The 17,537-nt window shown below is 39.9% G+C and overlaps 1 protein-coding gene across 1 annotated transcript in view; it reads right to left on the bottom strand.

The window, feature by feature from the left end:
- Positions 1-651: 651 nt before the first annotated feature.
- OTOGL (otogelin like) overlaps positions 652-17,537 on the bottom strand; it is a 37,378-nt gene continuing 20,492 nt past the window's right edge. Inside the window, exons 15-24 of the mRNA XM_055711158.1 lie at positions 16,212-16,357; positions 14,507-14,630; positions 12,695-12,872; positions 11,604-11,728; positions 9,598-9,807; positions 8,690-8,855; positions 7,559-7,633; positions 6,299-6,351; positions 5,450-5,612; positions 652-763 (exon numbers count right to left, since the gene is read on the bottom strand). Coding sequence (XP_055567133.1) covers positions 652-763; positions 5,450-5,612; positions 6,299-6,351; positions 7,559-7,633; positions 8,690-8,855; positions 9,598-9,807; positions 11,604-11,728; positions 12,695-12,872; positions 14,507-14,630; positions 16,212-16,357 — 1,352 coding nt within the window. The remainder of the gene's footprint in view (positions 764-5,449; positions 5,613-6,298; positions 6,352-7,558; positions 7,634-8,689; positions 8,856-9,597; positions 9,808-11,603; positions 11,729-12,694; positions 12,873-14,506; positions 14,631-16,211; positions 16,358-17,537) is intronic.

Below are 17,537 nucleotides of genomic sequence, written 5' to 3'. Positions count from 1 at the left end.
TTTAACTGATTAAATATTGCCATGCCAAATTGTTTATTATTATTATTAAGCATATACTTAATGGAAGATATTTTGGCTAGCAAATTGTAATGGATGAAAAACTGTTTTGTGTCAGTATGAGTCAGGGAAGGCTCCTTAAAAAAAGGTGGTGCTAACTCATTTCCCAGTTCTAATGCTCTTTTCTTTTTTTTTTTCTTTTTTTTTATTGCCCATCTTTTTCCTATACAGTTGCTCATGGTGACTGGTAACTCACACTGTAAACAGTTCAGTTCCCAAAATAGAAGACTGTTTAACACTGTCATACATTTAATGTCCCTTTTTTCTCCTTGGTTGTCTTTCATGTTATTATATTCTCTGAAATGCCAAATGTCTTCTCTTTCAGAGATTAACTAATATATGTGGAATCTAGCATTTGTTCTTGACTGCTTTTTAACATGGATATCTTCTTCCTCCTTTTCAGAGCTGAAGAAGCACTCACCCTAAAGTCTGCCTACTCTTCGTATTAGTGAGCCTAATAAAAGATATATCGTGTAACTGTCTATAAACAAGCATATATATTTTTTATTTTCAATGTACTCAACACATTTTCTGTATCAGTTTCACTTTGTGGCTTAGCCCAGATGACTTGGAAGTATGTAAAATGAATGTCACTCACCAGGTGTAACATGGTGTAGCTATCACTTCTCCTGACAGAAATTCCCTATCTTTCCAGGTGCATGGACAACTGTCAGGAATATAACACTTCCCTTTATGCTCAGCCATCCTTCAAAATAAAATAATTATTGAGATGAAAGCGTAAATTCACAGGTAGATCAACATAACTGAATGTGTAGTGTATTTTCTAAACCCTGCCAAAGGCAACTGGTCTTCCATGCAGCCAAAGACAATTGTTTCAGCAGCAAAAACTGTATGAATCAAACGATCTCCACTGTGCACAGCTGGAGACTTTATTTTTAAGATAACCCTGCTGGTCCTCGCTAAAAGCCATACTCACTTCTTGGAACAATGACCCTGAAAAGCATAATGGTTCCAGAAATACGATTCAGCACTGGTGATGGTACTAACTGCACTAAATGTTACACATGTACTCTTCTATCTGATAGAAAAATAAGTGTTTATTCTTTTACTTAACTAATTCATGTCTTTTACTCCATTATTTGTAAGAAACTTGGGATTTGGCTTGTCTGTACCCCTTTTATAGTTTATCATTAAGAAAATAATCAAGTAACATATTCAATCTGAAATGGTATAATACTACTTGACTGTCGGAGTGGGGCTTTAGCACTGTTTTTTAACTTATATTTTATTTCAAACTTTTAAATGAACTTTAATGACAATGCTGATAGTTTAAGTTCATCCAAATATCATAGTGATGTTTCAGTAAAAAATTGCTAATTTTTATATGATGCCTTGTATTAATTCATGCATTATGATTGATAGCACAGCTGAAGTGCATCTATGCCAATGTCAGAAGCATGGGCAATGAGCAGGAGGAGCTGGAAGCCATCGTGCAGCTGGAAGATATGGTATAATCACCATCGCAGAATCATGGTGAGATAACTGGCATGACTGGAGTGCTGCAATGGATGGCTACAAACTCTTCAGAAGGGATAGGCAAGGAAGGAGAGGTGGTGGGGTAGCTCTATATGTCGGAGTGTTTTGACTGCCTTGAGCTTGGGGTGGAGGGGGTGGTGTGGTGTTACCTGGAGGTCTGTGATCCTCCTGGGGTGATGCTCCTTCTCCCTTCTTCCTTGAATTGGGGGGAGGGGGGCTGAATGGTTACAATCATCCCAGCGGATGAAACCCCTGGGAGAGGGGATCACAGAGGGGCTTGGTGACAATAGGGTTCAGTGTTTATGGGTAAGAATCAGGGGCAGGGCCAATGAGGCAGATATCCTGGTGGGAATCTGTTACAGACCACCCAACAAGGATGAAGAGGCAGGTGAAACATTTTACAAGCAACTGGGAAAAGTCTCAAGATCGGTAGGCCTTGTTCTCATGAGGGACTTCAACCTACCGGATGTCCACTGGGAATACAACACAGTGGATAGGAAACAGTCTAGGAGGTTCCTGGAGTGTGTTGAAGGTAACTGCCTGACAGCTGGTCAGTGAGCCAGCCAGGGGAGATATCCCACTGGACCTGCTGTTTGCAAACAGGGAAGAACTAGTGGGTGATGTGACAGTCGAAGGACATCTTGGGCATAGCAATCATGCGACAATAGAGGTTTTGATCCTCAGAGATGGAGGGGGGTCTGCAGAACCGCTACCGTGGTCTTCCAGAGGGCTGACTTTGGCTTGTTTAAGAGTCTGGTGGACAGAGTCCCTTGGGAGGTAGCCCTGAATGGACAAAGGGTCCAGTAAAACTGGACGTTATTCAAGACGGAAGTCTTAAAGGCACAGGAGCAGGGTGTCCCCATGTGCTGAAAGACAAGCTGGCAGGGAAGAAGCACTGGCCTGGCTGAACACAAACCTTTGGCTGGAATTCAGGGAAAAAAAGGTGAGTTGACCACCTTTGGAAGCAGCAGGCAACTCTGGAGGACTATATGAATGTCATGAGGTTATGCAGGGTGAAGATTAACGAGGAGAAAGCCCAGCTAGAACTCAGGCTGGCCACTGCTGTAAAAGATAACAGAAAATGTTTTTACAAATACATTAGAAACAAAAGAAGGGCCAAGGATTATCTGCATCCTTTAATGGATGTGGCACGGAACATTGCCACAAGGGATGAATAAAAAGCTGAGGTACTTAATGCTTTCTTTGCCTCAGTCTTTAATAGCAAGACCAGCTTCCCTCTGGGTACTGAGCCCCCTGAGCTGGAAGATGGGCATGAGGAGCAGAATGAAGTCTCCACAGTCCAGGAGGAAACGGTTCATGACCTGCTGCTCCACTTAGACGTGCACAAGTCTATGGGATACACCTGAGGGTAATGAGGAAGGCTGGTGGAGGAGCTCACTCAGTCACTCTCCATCCTTTATCAGCAGTCCTGGCTGACTGGGGAGGTCCCAGAAGACTGGAGGTGAGACAATGTGACACCCATCTACAGGAAGGGCAGGAAGGAGGATCCAGGGAACTACAGGCCTGTCGGCCTGACCTCAGTGCCAGGGAAGGTTATGGAGCAGATCATTCTGAGTGCCGTCATGTGGCATGTGCAGGACAACTGGGGGATCAGGCCCAGGCAGCCTGGGTTCATGGAAGACAGGTCCTGCCTGACTAACGTGATCTCCTTCTACAGCAAGATGACCCGGCTAGTGGATGAGGGAAAGGCTGTCAGATGTTGTCTACCTGGACCTTAGTCAAGCCCTTGACACTGCCTCCCACAGCATTCTCCTGGGGAAACTGGCTGCTCATGCCTTGGATGGGTGTGCTCTGCGCTGGGTTAAAAGCTGGCTGGCTGGCTGAGCACAAAGAGTGGCAGTAACGGGGTTACATCCAGCTGGTGGCCGGTCACAAGTGGTGTTACCCAGGGCTCAGTACTGGGGCCAGTTCTGTTTAATACCTTTATCAGTGATCTGGACAAGGAGATCGAGTGCACCCTCAGTAAGTTTGCAGATGACACAGAGTTGGGCGGGAGTGTTGACCTGCTTGAGGGCAGGAAGGCTCTGCAGAGGGATCTGCAGAGGGCCAATGAGCCAAGGACAACTGTATGATGTTCAGTGAGGTGAAGTGCTGGGTCCTGCACTTGGGTCACAACAATGCCAGACAATGCTACAGGCTTGGGGCAGAGTGGCTGGAAAGCTGCCTGGGGGAAAGGACCTTTGGGTGCTGGCTGACAGCTGGGTGAACATGAGCCAGCAGTGTGCCCAGGTGGCCAAGACGGCCAGCAGCATCCTGGCTTCTATCAGAAACAGTGTGGCCAGCAGGACTTGGGCAGTGATTGTCCCCCTGTACTCGGCACCAGTGAGGCTGCACCTCGAATACTGGGTTCAGGTTTGGGCCCCTCACCACAACAAAGACACTGAGGTGCTGGAGCGTGTCCAGAGATGGGCAACGAGGCTGGTGAAGGGTCTGGAGCACAAGTCTGATGAGGAGCAGCTGAGGGAACTGGGGTTGTTTAGTCTGGAGAAGAGGAGACTCGGTACCTTTTTGCTCTCTACAACTACCTGAACAGAGGTTGTAGGCAGGTGGGTGTTGGTCTCTTTTCCCAAGTAACAAGGGACAGAACAAGAGGAAACAGCCTCAAGTTACACCAGGGGACATCTAGAATGGAGATGAGGAAGAATTTTTTCATGGAAAGGGTGCTCAAGCATTGGAACAAGTTGCCCAGGGAGGTGGTAGAGTCACCATGCCTGGATGTGTTTAAAAAACACGTACATGCAGTCCTTAGCAACATGGTTTAGTGATGGACTTGGCATTCCTGGGTTCGTGGTTGGACGTGATGATCTCAAAGGTCTTTTCCAACCTAAATGATTCTATGATTCTGATTTTTGTGTTAAAAATTGTTTATTCCTGTAACACTAATGGTCTTGAAAGCTTACTCCTTCCTCAGTTGAGGCAGAGGTTGTAGAGGACTACAGAATAGCATGCAAGAACAGCTAGTGAAATCTTACACAGTTATGCCTGAAATCTGTCTTCACCAGTGCTTTAGTCATCTGTGAACATCACAAGTTTCTGGAAGGGGAATTCTGGCAGTCCCATTACACTCTGATCTGTGCACACCTGGTATACTGTCAGGGGACCATGGGCTACACACACAGTGAAATAAAGTTGAATGTTGAGAAAAAGTAGGGAGCACTCTCCCTGAGGTCAAATTGCAGCAATTTTCACAACATATTTGACTCTTCAAATCTGAAAGTGCACACAGCAGGTATCAGGAGAGGGAATGGAAACAGGGAAGGAGTAGTGGTTGATCCTGACAGAAACTTCACAACAAAAACTTTTAGCTTTTGTGCTTTGATTTGATCCCTGCAAAAGCTCAGCAGACTGTTTCTGGGCACCAAATACATAAGCTGAGAAAACAAAATCTTTAGCTGAGTTCAGAAGAACAGTGAGAATGAAGGGGAAGAGACAGAATCCAGCCTGCACATCCCCACTCTCTGCCCCAGATTTGACATCAATATTATAGGCCTGAGTTGAAGTCTAGGTGAGACAATTACTTGGGCAGTAAGCAGGAACACAGATGGTTTGGTTTACAATATGATTTTTTGTCATGTTTGCTTCTACGCTTAAATGAATTATACTATACAAGTGGTGGGACTCAGCTCCTGTCCAGAGAGTCCAAAATACCAGCCAATTGGACTGGTAGCAAGATAGGTATCTCATGGGATAGTGGACTTATGGTCTCAGCATGGAGCAACTGTGGGACTCCAACTGAGGCAGCATTATAGAACAATAGCTTCAAAATTAGAGACATGACACTACTGGTATTTATAAAAAGCGGGGAAAAAAGCATAGTTAAACTGTGAAAAATATATCTATGGCTTGTGCTTCAGGTTGTTCTGCCAAAACTTACCCAGGGGGACAAATGCAACCACTTGCACAGGGTGGTGAGGGGACACAGGAGAAGTTCATTGCAAGGTTCGCACAAGAGATCCCACAATTCACACCTGCCGCTGGTAATCCAGGCACTGGAGATCTGCAGTCATAGTAGATTTTTCCTTCAGGGCATATGTGAACTTCAAATGCAAAATGCAGGTTAAATGAGATCAACTGCTCTTTTACACTGGAGGTTTTCTATTTGTTTTTGTTCACAATCTATTTTAATGCACAGTTAGCCTACATTATAGTACATGTAAGAATACAATCTAAATAGAAGGCTGTAACTTCATTTGTATTATAGAGGTATAAAATTAATATATGTTTTAATGTAAAAAAATGACCAAAACAATGTTAAACATCTGGATCTATGTACCCTGGATCTGATACACAACGCATTCTTAAAGATGGAGCAATTATGCCTTGAGTAGACAGAATCTTTAGAATTGGCATAATTTTCAGTGTACTGAAATCCCTTCTAAATCCATTACAAATTAATTAAAAAATTACTTTCTAGAAATTAATATCTTAAGGCTTCCTGAACATGAATGGTGAGCCTAATTTTAAGTATTCCCATGAGAACATATTGATCTACACCCCACATGTAATTATTTATTTTTCAGTTTCCCAGGTGACTTAGTAGTACAATTTGTGTTACAGAAAAACGAAAAAGAAAAAACCAAGACAACTCATCCTCCTAACCTCCTATTTTAAATATGTCATGATGTCAAATATAATTAAAATACATATAAGGAGAAAACCAAATTACTTGAATGTCAAAAACTTTCTCTGTGCAACTGTAATATGAAACAAGACTGTAAATTACCTGTATTGTCTGTAGTGGCTTCAATGCATTTCACTGTTCCATTCAAACACTGACTGGAAAAGAAAAGCAAACCCATCTTTATTCAAGGGGAAAGTGTTTTGTAGCCACCATGTTAAAAAAGGTAATAGAACTTAACCCAATTTAAACAACAGAAATGAAGAGAAGGAGGATTAAAAGTCAAAAGCATGAGTTCTGCCCAACATTTTGTTGGTGTTTTCTAACTGCTAGTCTGTAAGGTTCTAACTGCTAGTCTGTAAGACTCACAAAGGTTTTTATGTACTATTTAATTGCCTAACTTTCAATGAAATAAAAAAGGAGCTGGGTATGTCAGCCTCTGTGGGAATGTAGGGCCAGGAAATTCAGAATGCTGGCAGTGTAACAGGAAACCTTATCCACCTCGGTGAATATGGTAGGATAGAGTATGCAAGCTTCCTGTTGCACAGATGTTAGGATACATAGCTTGATTCTTATTATTATTATAAAATACAGACATGCAGAAAACCACATTCAGCAATAAACCTAGTCCTCTTTTTTTTCCTTTTCCTTGGGGCAGGAAAAAAAAAAAAAAAAAAGTGAAAAAACCAAGGCATTGCAGAGGCATAGAAATGGCAGAAAAACAAAGCCCCTACTCTCACCTCTTGAACTACATGATTACCAAGCTTCAGTTATAACAACTATAAGACCTCATAAAGAATTAACCATGACACAAAAATCACAGACATGATTTTAAATCAAGCAGGTTGAAAGCATTTCTTGTAAAATAAACAAGTTTGACTGGGAAACCTGGGAGGTTTCCCCGCTTGTTTCAATGAGGTCAGGATTCCATCATGAATTAATAATACAAAATAGCTTACAAAATAATACAAAAATAGTTTACAAAATAATAATAAAAAAAAGACACAAATATAGCTCTCTGCAGCCTTTGTTTGAAAGACTTTCTAAAATAGAATCACATTGTTTCCATTCTTCCAAAACCAACCTCATATTGCTATCACAGTGCCCCCAGGTCTAAGAATTGGACTGCAACCTCTATGTGTGTTTTGAGATACTCTTTAGTCCCTGGCTTACAGAATTCTCCAGGTGTCCTGTTAAAACAAGCAGGTACATAATCCAATTTATATTAGGCTCCCTTTTACCAGATGCGTAACAAAATCTCTTGATACAATAGACCTTCATTCTATGTGAAAAAATTCTCAAGGCTCTTGAGTAGCATCCAAACTGTGATATGTAAAAGATAAAACTCTTGATGCTCAAACCTACCAGGAACCTGTTGGTGTAGGGAAGATTTCTCCAGGCTTGAGGGCTTTGCCCTTGTAATGACAATGACAGGCAGATCTGTTAAAAGAATAGTTATGCATGTAGATACAAAAGCAAGATTAAATGGGATGTAAGGGCAATCAATTTACTGAGTTATTATGGTAAGCAGGCCTTATAATTAATTAACCCAATCTTCATATTTACAATATAATTCTAAAGGCAAAAACTAAAGGATGACACACTGACTGTATTGAAGTCTGTGGCAAAACTCCTACCATCTTCAACAAAGCCAAAATTTTCCTTGATTTCTGTATTATTTATTTGCTGTTTCTGTGCTTTAGTCTTATAGAAAGGAGTTTTTCTTCCCAGTTATGGGAGTAGTATGGCAATGTGTAGATCCCATTTAAAGTACTGTCAAAATCATGGGACAGAAGAATTATCACAGCAAAATCATTCACTCTGTAAGACGAGCAAGATGGGATAGTAGCAGCAACAGAATTCCCTAGAAACCATGGAAAAATATGGGAATACTAAGTTACTTCACACTCTTTATATAGTTTGAAACAGTCTTTTTCCCTACAGTATGAACTTTACTGATCTTTCCAAAATATATGTTGCAATGAATAGCAATAATTCTGTAAATCTTGAAATTTATATAAATACTCATTCGTTTTTAATTCAGTACCTGAACTCCATAACTCCCCATGGTAGTAAGCTGTAATTCCTTTCATTTAACTGAAGGGATTTGCATTGTAAGACAGAAAAAAGACACTCCTAGACACTCTTTCCATACTATCCCTGACTTCGTATATTGGTACTACATTGATTCCTTCTCATTATTTCTGAAGTGTTAAAAAAAGATTTTCATGTGAAAGTGCCTTCCCATGAATTAAAAAATTTTCATCACCCTTCTCTAAAGCAGTATGACATTTCTGAAGTGCAGTTGAAGGCTGTACACACAGTACCAAATGAGGCTCCACTATTGATTAGTACAACAGAATATGAAATCTTCACGTGTCACTTGCTATAATGTTTAGGCAGCTTATATCTTGAGGGAAACAGCAAAAAAACTACTTAAAGCTTACTGGAAAGAGGAAAATGCCTACACATATATTCTATTTTCGTATGACTTACATTGATACACAAAAGTTGACCGACGCTTCAAAATACTTCCCATCAGGACAATTACATCCTTCTGCACAGTCATCGCCACACATATTTGCCATAGAAAGTGAAGCACAGGAATGTTTACAAAAAGAAGAGCACTGACGATAAAGCATACCACTGTGACACATCACAGCTGGAAGACAGTGAGGGGGGGAGAAGGGACAATAACATACTCTTAAAACGTGAAAAATAGAAAACAAAGCAGTATATCATGGGAGTGCAAAACAGCAAAGTAAAATGGTCTTTTGCTGAACTGGGTGAGGTAAAATGAATGAGAAAAATATGCTATCTTACTGATTTCTTAAGTTAGAAATGTTTAGATTCAGCTGAGTCTATGTTAGACAATTCCTTGGTTGGAATTGTCAATCTATTCTTTATATAGGTTAGTAACTTGGGCTTCCAAGAGAGGAAGAATGGTCCAGTTAAGGTTGAGGCATTACTGTATGGTTTAGAAATGCTTTGTTTTAAGTCATTGCAACATCCTACTTGGCAAATCACTGCCCACCCTGCCCTGCATGCCCTGGGGAGCCCCTGCCAACCCGGCTTGGCTTTCCCTAGGGAACAGCCCTGCTCCTGCCACTCCTTGACTACTTTAGCCTAATAGGGGCTTCCATATGGCTTAGGAGTTCGAAGTTAGAAATCTAAATTCTCTCTGCAGCCAGTGGAAAGAGACAGGCACTCGCTGTGAGGCAGCTCAAGGTCCCCAACTCAGATGCCTCAGAGACTATTAGCATTCTCCCCTGATATGTCATTATCCCATGGCACAATTCTAGTTTTCAGCAAAAAACATTGATCCCTGCATTTTCTGGAGCAAATCATATTTGCAGTATTTGACACATCTCTAAAAGATATTCTGTTCTGCAAATGTTACTCACCACAGTAAGAAATGTGAGGTCTGAAGTCAACAACAACCCCATGTTTGCCACAGACATAAGCATAGTGCGCCAAAGCATTACACAAACAGCTGCTTCCGCATTTGCATGCGTCAAAGCGGCATAGCTGGTAGTATAATCCTGGACTGATGTAGGCATGGCAGGGAGCAAAAACCTCTTGATTGATGATATCACAGTGAGATGCATACTCAGCTGAGAGAAAGTGACATTGGTTTAGCCAGATCCATTTAAATATAAGAGTTAGTCATATGAATAGCACAGAATATCAAAACCAAACATAGCCAGTTGTGCAACAAAATCTTGTACACATTGTCTTTCGCAAAGTTCTATAGTATGGAAACTGACATTGTAAGCAACTCCCCCAACAATAAAGTCCACTTAAGATAAAAATAACTATATAAAACCAGTTATGCCTTCCTCTAGTAGCGCAGAAAACTTAAATAGCAAAATAACGTATTTCAAAAGAGTTAGAAGAATCCTCCAAAGTTTGGAATACACTTTTTTTCTATTTGATATTTCATTTAGCTTTGAAATCATCAATGGCTATATACTTCTTGGCATGTGCACTCAGGAAGCATTACAAACTGGAGCTTGAGGGTGTGCAAGTCTCAAGCTGGCCATATACCTTCTAGTGCCAAAAGACCCTCCTCCTACCACTGAAGCATACTACCACCACAAATGGCAGAGTATCTCATGAACACCACAGTGTGGATCATATTTAAGACAATTTTGCTGCTAAAGGAGTGCCTCTGCCCTTCATCCTCCCTGTTAATTCCCACATACAAACACTGGCACAAGAATTTTTGAAGTCTCTCGGTAAACTAGCTTCAAGGAGTGAACTTGACTTGGCTGAAAAGTAACCTGACAAAATAAGTAAACCAACAATCATTTCTTTTTTTCAGTTTCATCAGATTAAGATCATCAAAGACCTGGAAAAATGCTTGCGCTGGCTCAGCACAGGTGGTAGTGTGGGGCAGGACCACTTACTAAGGAACTGCTTTTTCCAGTGATGATTACAGGCTCACAGGGAAATTCAGGCTGGAAGTGACCTCGGAAGGTCATGTAGTCCACCCTCCCACTCTAAGCAGCTATCAAACTTCACCTTCACTGAGGAAGCACAGAACTGAAGGTGAGGCATGTAGTATCTTGGTGAAAGCTAACTTGGTTGAGATGTACTACTTTAGAACACAGCCAATGCTGAAGGCATAAAAAGTCTTAGAATGCCCCAGATTCTTAAAGGTTGATAGTTATTCTAGGCTTGCTCCCACTGGCTCTAAATATGGCCAGATCCCACATCCTTAGTGAGGCCTTATGTCTGAAACATTAAAAACATTAGACTAAATTCTGTCAGAATTGGCAACTACTGTCTACCCATTGTCTACATTAACTGAAAAGAACAGCAACATGGAAAGGAGGAGACAGTGAAAGTTCAACGCAAAACATAGGCATGTCAACCAGCCAAAATTAAATCTTTACTCAGGAATTTGAACAAATCCAAGGATCTCAGATTGTTTGCATCAGTTTGTGTCAGAGAGTTTAGATGGAGAGTAAGGAAACTTTTAATCCAACAAGCATAGAGAAGTCAGAGACAGGAGTTTTGATCTGAAGACTGTCTTTGCAAGACACTCCTGTACATTCTTTGTTAATCTACAAACATGCATCACACACATCACTCAAATTGACTGGTGTGATTTAGAGGACTGCAGCCAGTGTTCTGCGTGTATATTAGACAGCAGAATTCAGGACTCATGGCCAGTGCACCCAGCATTAAATGATCAACTAGCTTGTATTCACAACGGACTGACTTCATTTTACATGCTAAATGTATAGAAAGAATGGTCTTTTCCAAAAAAGAAAAAGGTAAGAAAGGGTGCACATCTAAAACTGGAGTTGAAATACATGTACGTGCAACTCATTCACAAGGAAAACAAAAAATGACCCATAATAATACGATACAGTGAATTCCAGACTCCTATGTAAAAACATACCGTTTTGCTGATTAACATTGCAGGGATCAACAACAGGAATATTGATAGGCACAGAACAAGCTGAGGAAACCTTCCATGCATTGGCATGAAGTTGTGGGGTCCCTTCTATCATCCCTGCTGGAGAACTGAAAAAGAAAACATCAGCACTGCAAGTGCCCTGCTGACCTTATGGACTACACGGGTGAGGATGCAAGTACATCAAAAAGCCTTAGGTGCTTAGTCACATTGAACATTCAATGTGTCAAAAGATTTTCCATCTGCGAGGCACAAAAGAAAAGAGGGCATGTGAAGCTTTTTCCCCAATATTTTACTTATACAAAAATATTCTTACGTGCAAAGTCTGCCCTCACACTTAATTCAAGTACTCTGAAATAGATTGCAGGATGTGTTAATGAAAAAAAGAATTTGGCCTTTATTTGAGTACATACATTCAGTGAAAATTTGACCTGTTGGCTAATTTCAGTGTTCTAGAGGGGAGTTGCTTGCATTTTGATGCTGGTTTTCACCAAGTATTTCAAAAGCATTTGTAATTGCTAGAAAAGTTTTGTGATATTATAGCTTGAGGAACTTTGGAGGAAATTAAGTAAAAGAATAAGGAAAGTGTCCCCTTCTAATTAAACTATTCCTGTGGTTCAGAATTACATTTTTTCTCCATTAAAAACTGATGTGGGGGAAAAAATCAAGCAGTAGTAAGTGTTTATCAGGTGAGGTTTATACTAGTATTATCATCCACTCTTTTCGTAAGTGCTCACATATTTGCTCTGATGTTAAGGGAGCAGCAGTGAGGGAGAAAAAGTGCGTTCAAGCAAGCAATATCACCCAATAACTTAATAATATGGTAGTTTTCTAGACTTACTTAGCTAAACATCTTGGAATGACTTTGCTAAATGTATGAATTTCATATTTTTAAAAGTGAGTGGTATTTTCATCAAGAGATTTTATATTGGTTAGTTTAATAAAGTACAAGCATGTTAATGAAATTAAATAATCAGATTATTACATTCAACAAAACTTTTCCCTTGTTATTAAACATAATCTAAATGTACAATATACAACTTAAACATAATCTAAATGTACAATATACAACTTACAGAAAATCATCTCTTAAATTCCCATTGTATGTTCCACATAGTCCTAATGTTCTTCTCTTCCAGCTGACATCAACTTGAACATAGATCCTTTCTCCATCTTTAGCAAACAGTATCTTCAAACCAAAACTAGTTTTCAGTTGAACAAAGACAGAAGATATATTCTGAATTTCAACAGCCCCTGCACATAGCAAAAGAAAAAAGCAAAGTCACTGAAATGCAACTTCCAGGTTGTACTTTTTTACCCCTGAAAATAGATTTTGAAAACTCAGAAATAAAATTAGAATCTATGCACAACATCACCTGCAGACAAATAACCTCACTCATTCTCCATCTGAATTTATTCCTATCTTTTTCATCCACCATACAAACCAGGAATTGCAGCTACTGGGGACAGTAAAAAATCTCTCAGCTTTCTGTACCTGTGAGTGTTTTTGTCTTTTTTTTAGAAGCAAGCAATGCAACTGCATGCCTCTGGCCACAAGAAGACAAGACACCACTTGTTTCTTATTCTCCGGGGATGTTATAAGATTAATTAACAGATGTCTGTGAAGTGTATTGCTGTCTTTAGATAGAAGCTTCTCTCTTAATATTATTGATATGACATCAGTATAGCTCCTTCCTTAGACTGCATGTGAACTAAGGCCGTATCAAATTCCCAGCTTTCCTCCCCAGCAAACCCCATTATGCAAGGAAATGGAGATTTCACAGTTACGGCATTCATTTGCTACACAATGTTGGGTTACTTGCAGCTGTAAGTTTAAAGCAGATCTACCTTCATTAGCAGCCTCTACACATCCACACACATGTACTTAGGTGCATAAACTGAGAAAAGGCAGATAAAATGCCTATGTGAGCTTGAAGATGCTCTTAGCTGGTAAGACTTACTAGATACACCCAGTTATCATGAGTGTGACACCAAAATATTTGTCATAGATTATATTTGTTACAGACTATGGAAAGAGACAAGAAAATTAATAGGGACTGATTCAAAAGACATAATATGAAATTATAAAGCAGAACTATCAACATAACTGGAAGTATAACTGAGCTATGAAACTTGTTGCCATAGGACACTGTGAATGCCAGAAGAAGAACTTGTGACTGGAGAAATTCAATGAAGAAAAGACATAGCTGCAACCACCAGCACAGAACTCCCTAAACTCTGTTCTGGTGGAGGCTGGTAAAGAAAAGGGGAACTCCCACTTTACTCTTTCTGAAAGAGATTAAAAATGCAGTTAAGAATTTACTACTGACCACTGTAAGATACAAAATTTAGCAATATCATTTCCATCTTCAGTGCTTAATTTTGTAACATCCTTTTAAGGCTGATTTTTTTCACTAGCCTTTCCAAAAAGTTGAAGTAATTTGCCTGAAATCACAACGTAAGTCATCACTGAAAGCAATATAGATCCTGTAGAGCACATAGATTCTATCCCATGCCATTTATTCCAAAAAGCTTTTGCCAAGCTAGACCTTAACATCAGCATCAAGATGGGTTCCAACCTCTCTTCACCTCCCTTCTTTTTTCTTACCCTCTCCCCACTAACCAAAACCAAAATGGGTAGAATTTCTAGGTACTCTGAAGATAAAAAATGCAAAGAAATGAGGGCATAATGAAGGACTCTCTTTCACAGACTGAAAAAGCACATTTTTAGAACCATTACTAAGGTTGTAAGAAGTAAGTGATTGTACATTTCATAAGTCTTATTTAAAAAATTCCTTCTTCATAAATATTATTAAAAAGCTTTGGAGCATATAAAAGAAATAATGTGAACTGAACCCTGGTAAAATTCTACTCCACGCACTTCTTACCATTAAGGTTAAAAACTTGGTTAGGGCCAGTTTGGACTTGACCATATCTTGTGAGAGTTACTTGTTTGCTCACATCATCTTCAAGAACTAGTGTTACAGACTCAATGCAGGCATGGTCAAAGTTCTAAATAGAAACAAGTTTCACCATCAGAAACAGGCAAAGACATTAATATTACCACGGAAAGCAAAAACAAACAAAAAGGGGGAAAAACAGTTGTATAGAAAGGAAATACCAAAACTGTTGTCAGGTAAATTGGTTGTAAACTGTCACTCAAAGCATTAAACAGAGCACTTGAAATGGATGTAAAATATAATAAAACATTGCATATGCATACAAGAGCAAGGAGAATGCATTTTAGCTATTATGGCAGTCTAATGTTAAGTGGACAGAGGTCCCCAAGAACTAATACTTGGTTCAAAAGGCCATACTTGCATGGCTGCCCTGGGTACTCGCCATTGCTGCTGGGTTAACCAGTGTTTGAGCAGGAGTCTGACCCCATCTATATCAAGCTGGTGCAACCACAGCCCAAATGCAGCAATGCAGGAGGAAGAAATCATTGCACACTTGAAGATGCTTCTCACCTTGAAACATAGTCATGATCTCTGACTGCAGACCAAAAGGATATAATTTCTCCAGAATTATACTACAATAATGTATAAATATCTGACTATCAAAAAATGGTGACTTATAAACCAACTCACACCAATCATTTTAGAGTGCTGTCCAGGTAGAATTTATGAACCTAAGTACAGGACAAAAGGTGAACACATAACCAGCTTAAATCAAGCATCCTATGTTCCCCCAGGGCCCCCGTGTCTTCACCCAGAAACTTTCCAAGGTGTCTAGAGTTGTGCTAAGGGTCATTTCCAGTAGCATCCTAGTCTCTCAGTGGCTAAGTAACCAACCATTTCATGCTTGAAGCCATCTGAAATGCAGAAAGAGGAGTCTCAACACCTATGCAGGAGAAGGAGGTGCTTACAAAAAAAGCAGAGGCATGAGCTCATAGTCTAGCTTTTGAAGGGACATGAGAGAGCCCCATAGCAGGGCAGCTTCAGTGCATCACTCCCTGCTGATGAGTTCAGGCATTCTAGCCCTTAGCACAAGGGCAGCTATGAGTCACAGGCTGAGAGTCCCTTCTCCTGAAAGCCTAGGTGACTAACAACATCATTAAATCCAGTCTTGCAGGTAAGTACTTTTTATAAGCACCTCTATTCATAAAGCCTGTTGCTGGATACCTGCCAAAATACTTTCAAATTACTATGTGTGGTATCTAGTCACTTCAACAGCTTTCTAAAAGGCATTGTTCTAATTAAATAAATGTTATGGCATATCAAATAAAAAACTAAAGCTATAAAAAAAAAATCTTTTGCCTGACTAGCAGTGTATTAAACCTGTTCAGTGCTGCCAGCAAGAGCTTTTCTAAAGCCTAAGACTTCTTTTTGTACCATAAACAAAGATATATATACTTGTTTAGCATGTATAAATGAATAACTACTTAAACTTTATCCCTCTAAAGATGCAACTGATTTTGCAAAGGATAATACAATATGTAGCAATACAACCACTTACAAAAAAAGCTGTAAAATTATTTCGGTTTATATTTTCTGTTAAACACAGCCCAGTAGTTTACAGTAGCATCTGTACAAGATTGCCTGAAAGATGGAAGGACACATTTGTTGTGAATGTTCAACAAAAATTACTTACCTGTCCACAAGGTGTTTTCTGTAAAGTGACTGTGAATTTGTTTCTCCCAGTGCCTTTTACCAAAATGTACTGGCAAATCCCAAGAAAGGTGAAGTGACGCCCATCAAATGTTGTGAAATGAGAGCTACCTGTGATCGAGCACTCGGCTTGAGAGAAAAAGGATAAACAAGAATGTTCACTTGCATAAGAATGCATCGTTATTCTCTAAATAATGTAAGAGAGAGAAATGAGAAGCTTTCTCCTTATTTCTAAGCACATAATCCAGGCTAACTGTAATCTATCTAGTTATTCTGGTATTTGGAAATAAAATACATTATATATACCTATTTCCATCAGATACCATCTCATATTGTATGCACCAATGTGCAGGTTCTAACTAGATGAGATGCCTTTGAGTCATGAGTTCTCTAAAATAAAAAAGTTTCCTCTGTATTACAGTCCTGAAGTTTCCTAGAATCATCATCTTTTGGCATGATTGAGTGTGAAAGCTTCCTTCTTCCTTCTAGGTATGATGGCACTGCTTGCTACCGCAGGTATGAAGAGGCTCCAGGTGTCTGTCCTCAGGGCACATCTATATTCATTTTTCAGTTCAGATCAGGAGTGCACTGTTGAAACAAGTCTCCCGTGCATCCCCACTTACTGCACTTTCATTCACACCATGGGGCAGTGTCAGAGCACATGAATAGATTCCTTTTGGCTGCAACTACTGCAGGCAGTGCTCTGTGGAAGCATGTCTAACCTGCTCCCACTACTAACAGGCATTCAGTCCCTAGGACCAGACTAGAGTAGTCATAATTACCCCCCCACATGCACACATAACACACACAAAACCTATGGAGTGGTTCTCAGTGTCAGCTGTTCTATGCTACAGATCCACCTGTCAAGCCTTGCCTGGTAACTGTTAAGCTTTGTTATTACCTCATTCAGAGGAGGCCCCTTAATTTGTAAAAAGTTCTGTATTTCACAAGCTTCATAGTATAATCTTGTCTGAGATACAGAACTGTCAAGGGAGTTTCACTATCCAAGTATTGCATGTTCCTCTGAGTAACTCATTACAGAGACATGTAATCTTTAAAGATATGAACTGCCATTACAAGAGAGAAAATGTAGCACACTGATCATCAGAATGATGTTTTTCTTATTATTTGCATTACAATTGCACCTAAAAGTTAGGAGATCCTTATACCTGGCCTAGGTACTGTACAGGTTGTAGAAATAAGTCACCTGCCCCCAAAAACATAGAGCATAAGCAGGAGATAGAAAACAAAGAGGGGGATGTAACACACTGAGTCAAGGAAGCAAATCGGAAAAGGTGAGTATGGTCAG

This window comes from Falco cherrug, chromosome 5, assembly GCF_023634085.1.
Source record: "Falco cherrug isolate bFalChe1 chromosome 5, bFalChe1.pri, whole genome shotgun sequence".
Taxonomy (NCBI): domain Eukaryota; kingdom Metazoa; phylum Chordata; class Aves; order Falconiformes; family Falconidae; genus Falco; species Falco cherrug.
The sequence above is the reverse complement of the archived record's forward strand: the minus strand, read 5'-3'. Positions and strand labels throughout refer to the sequence as shown.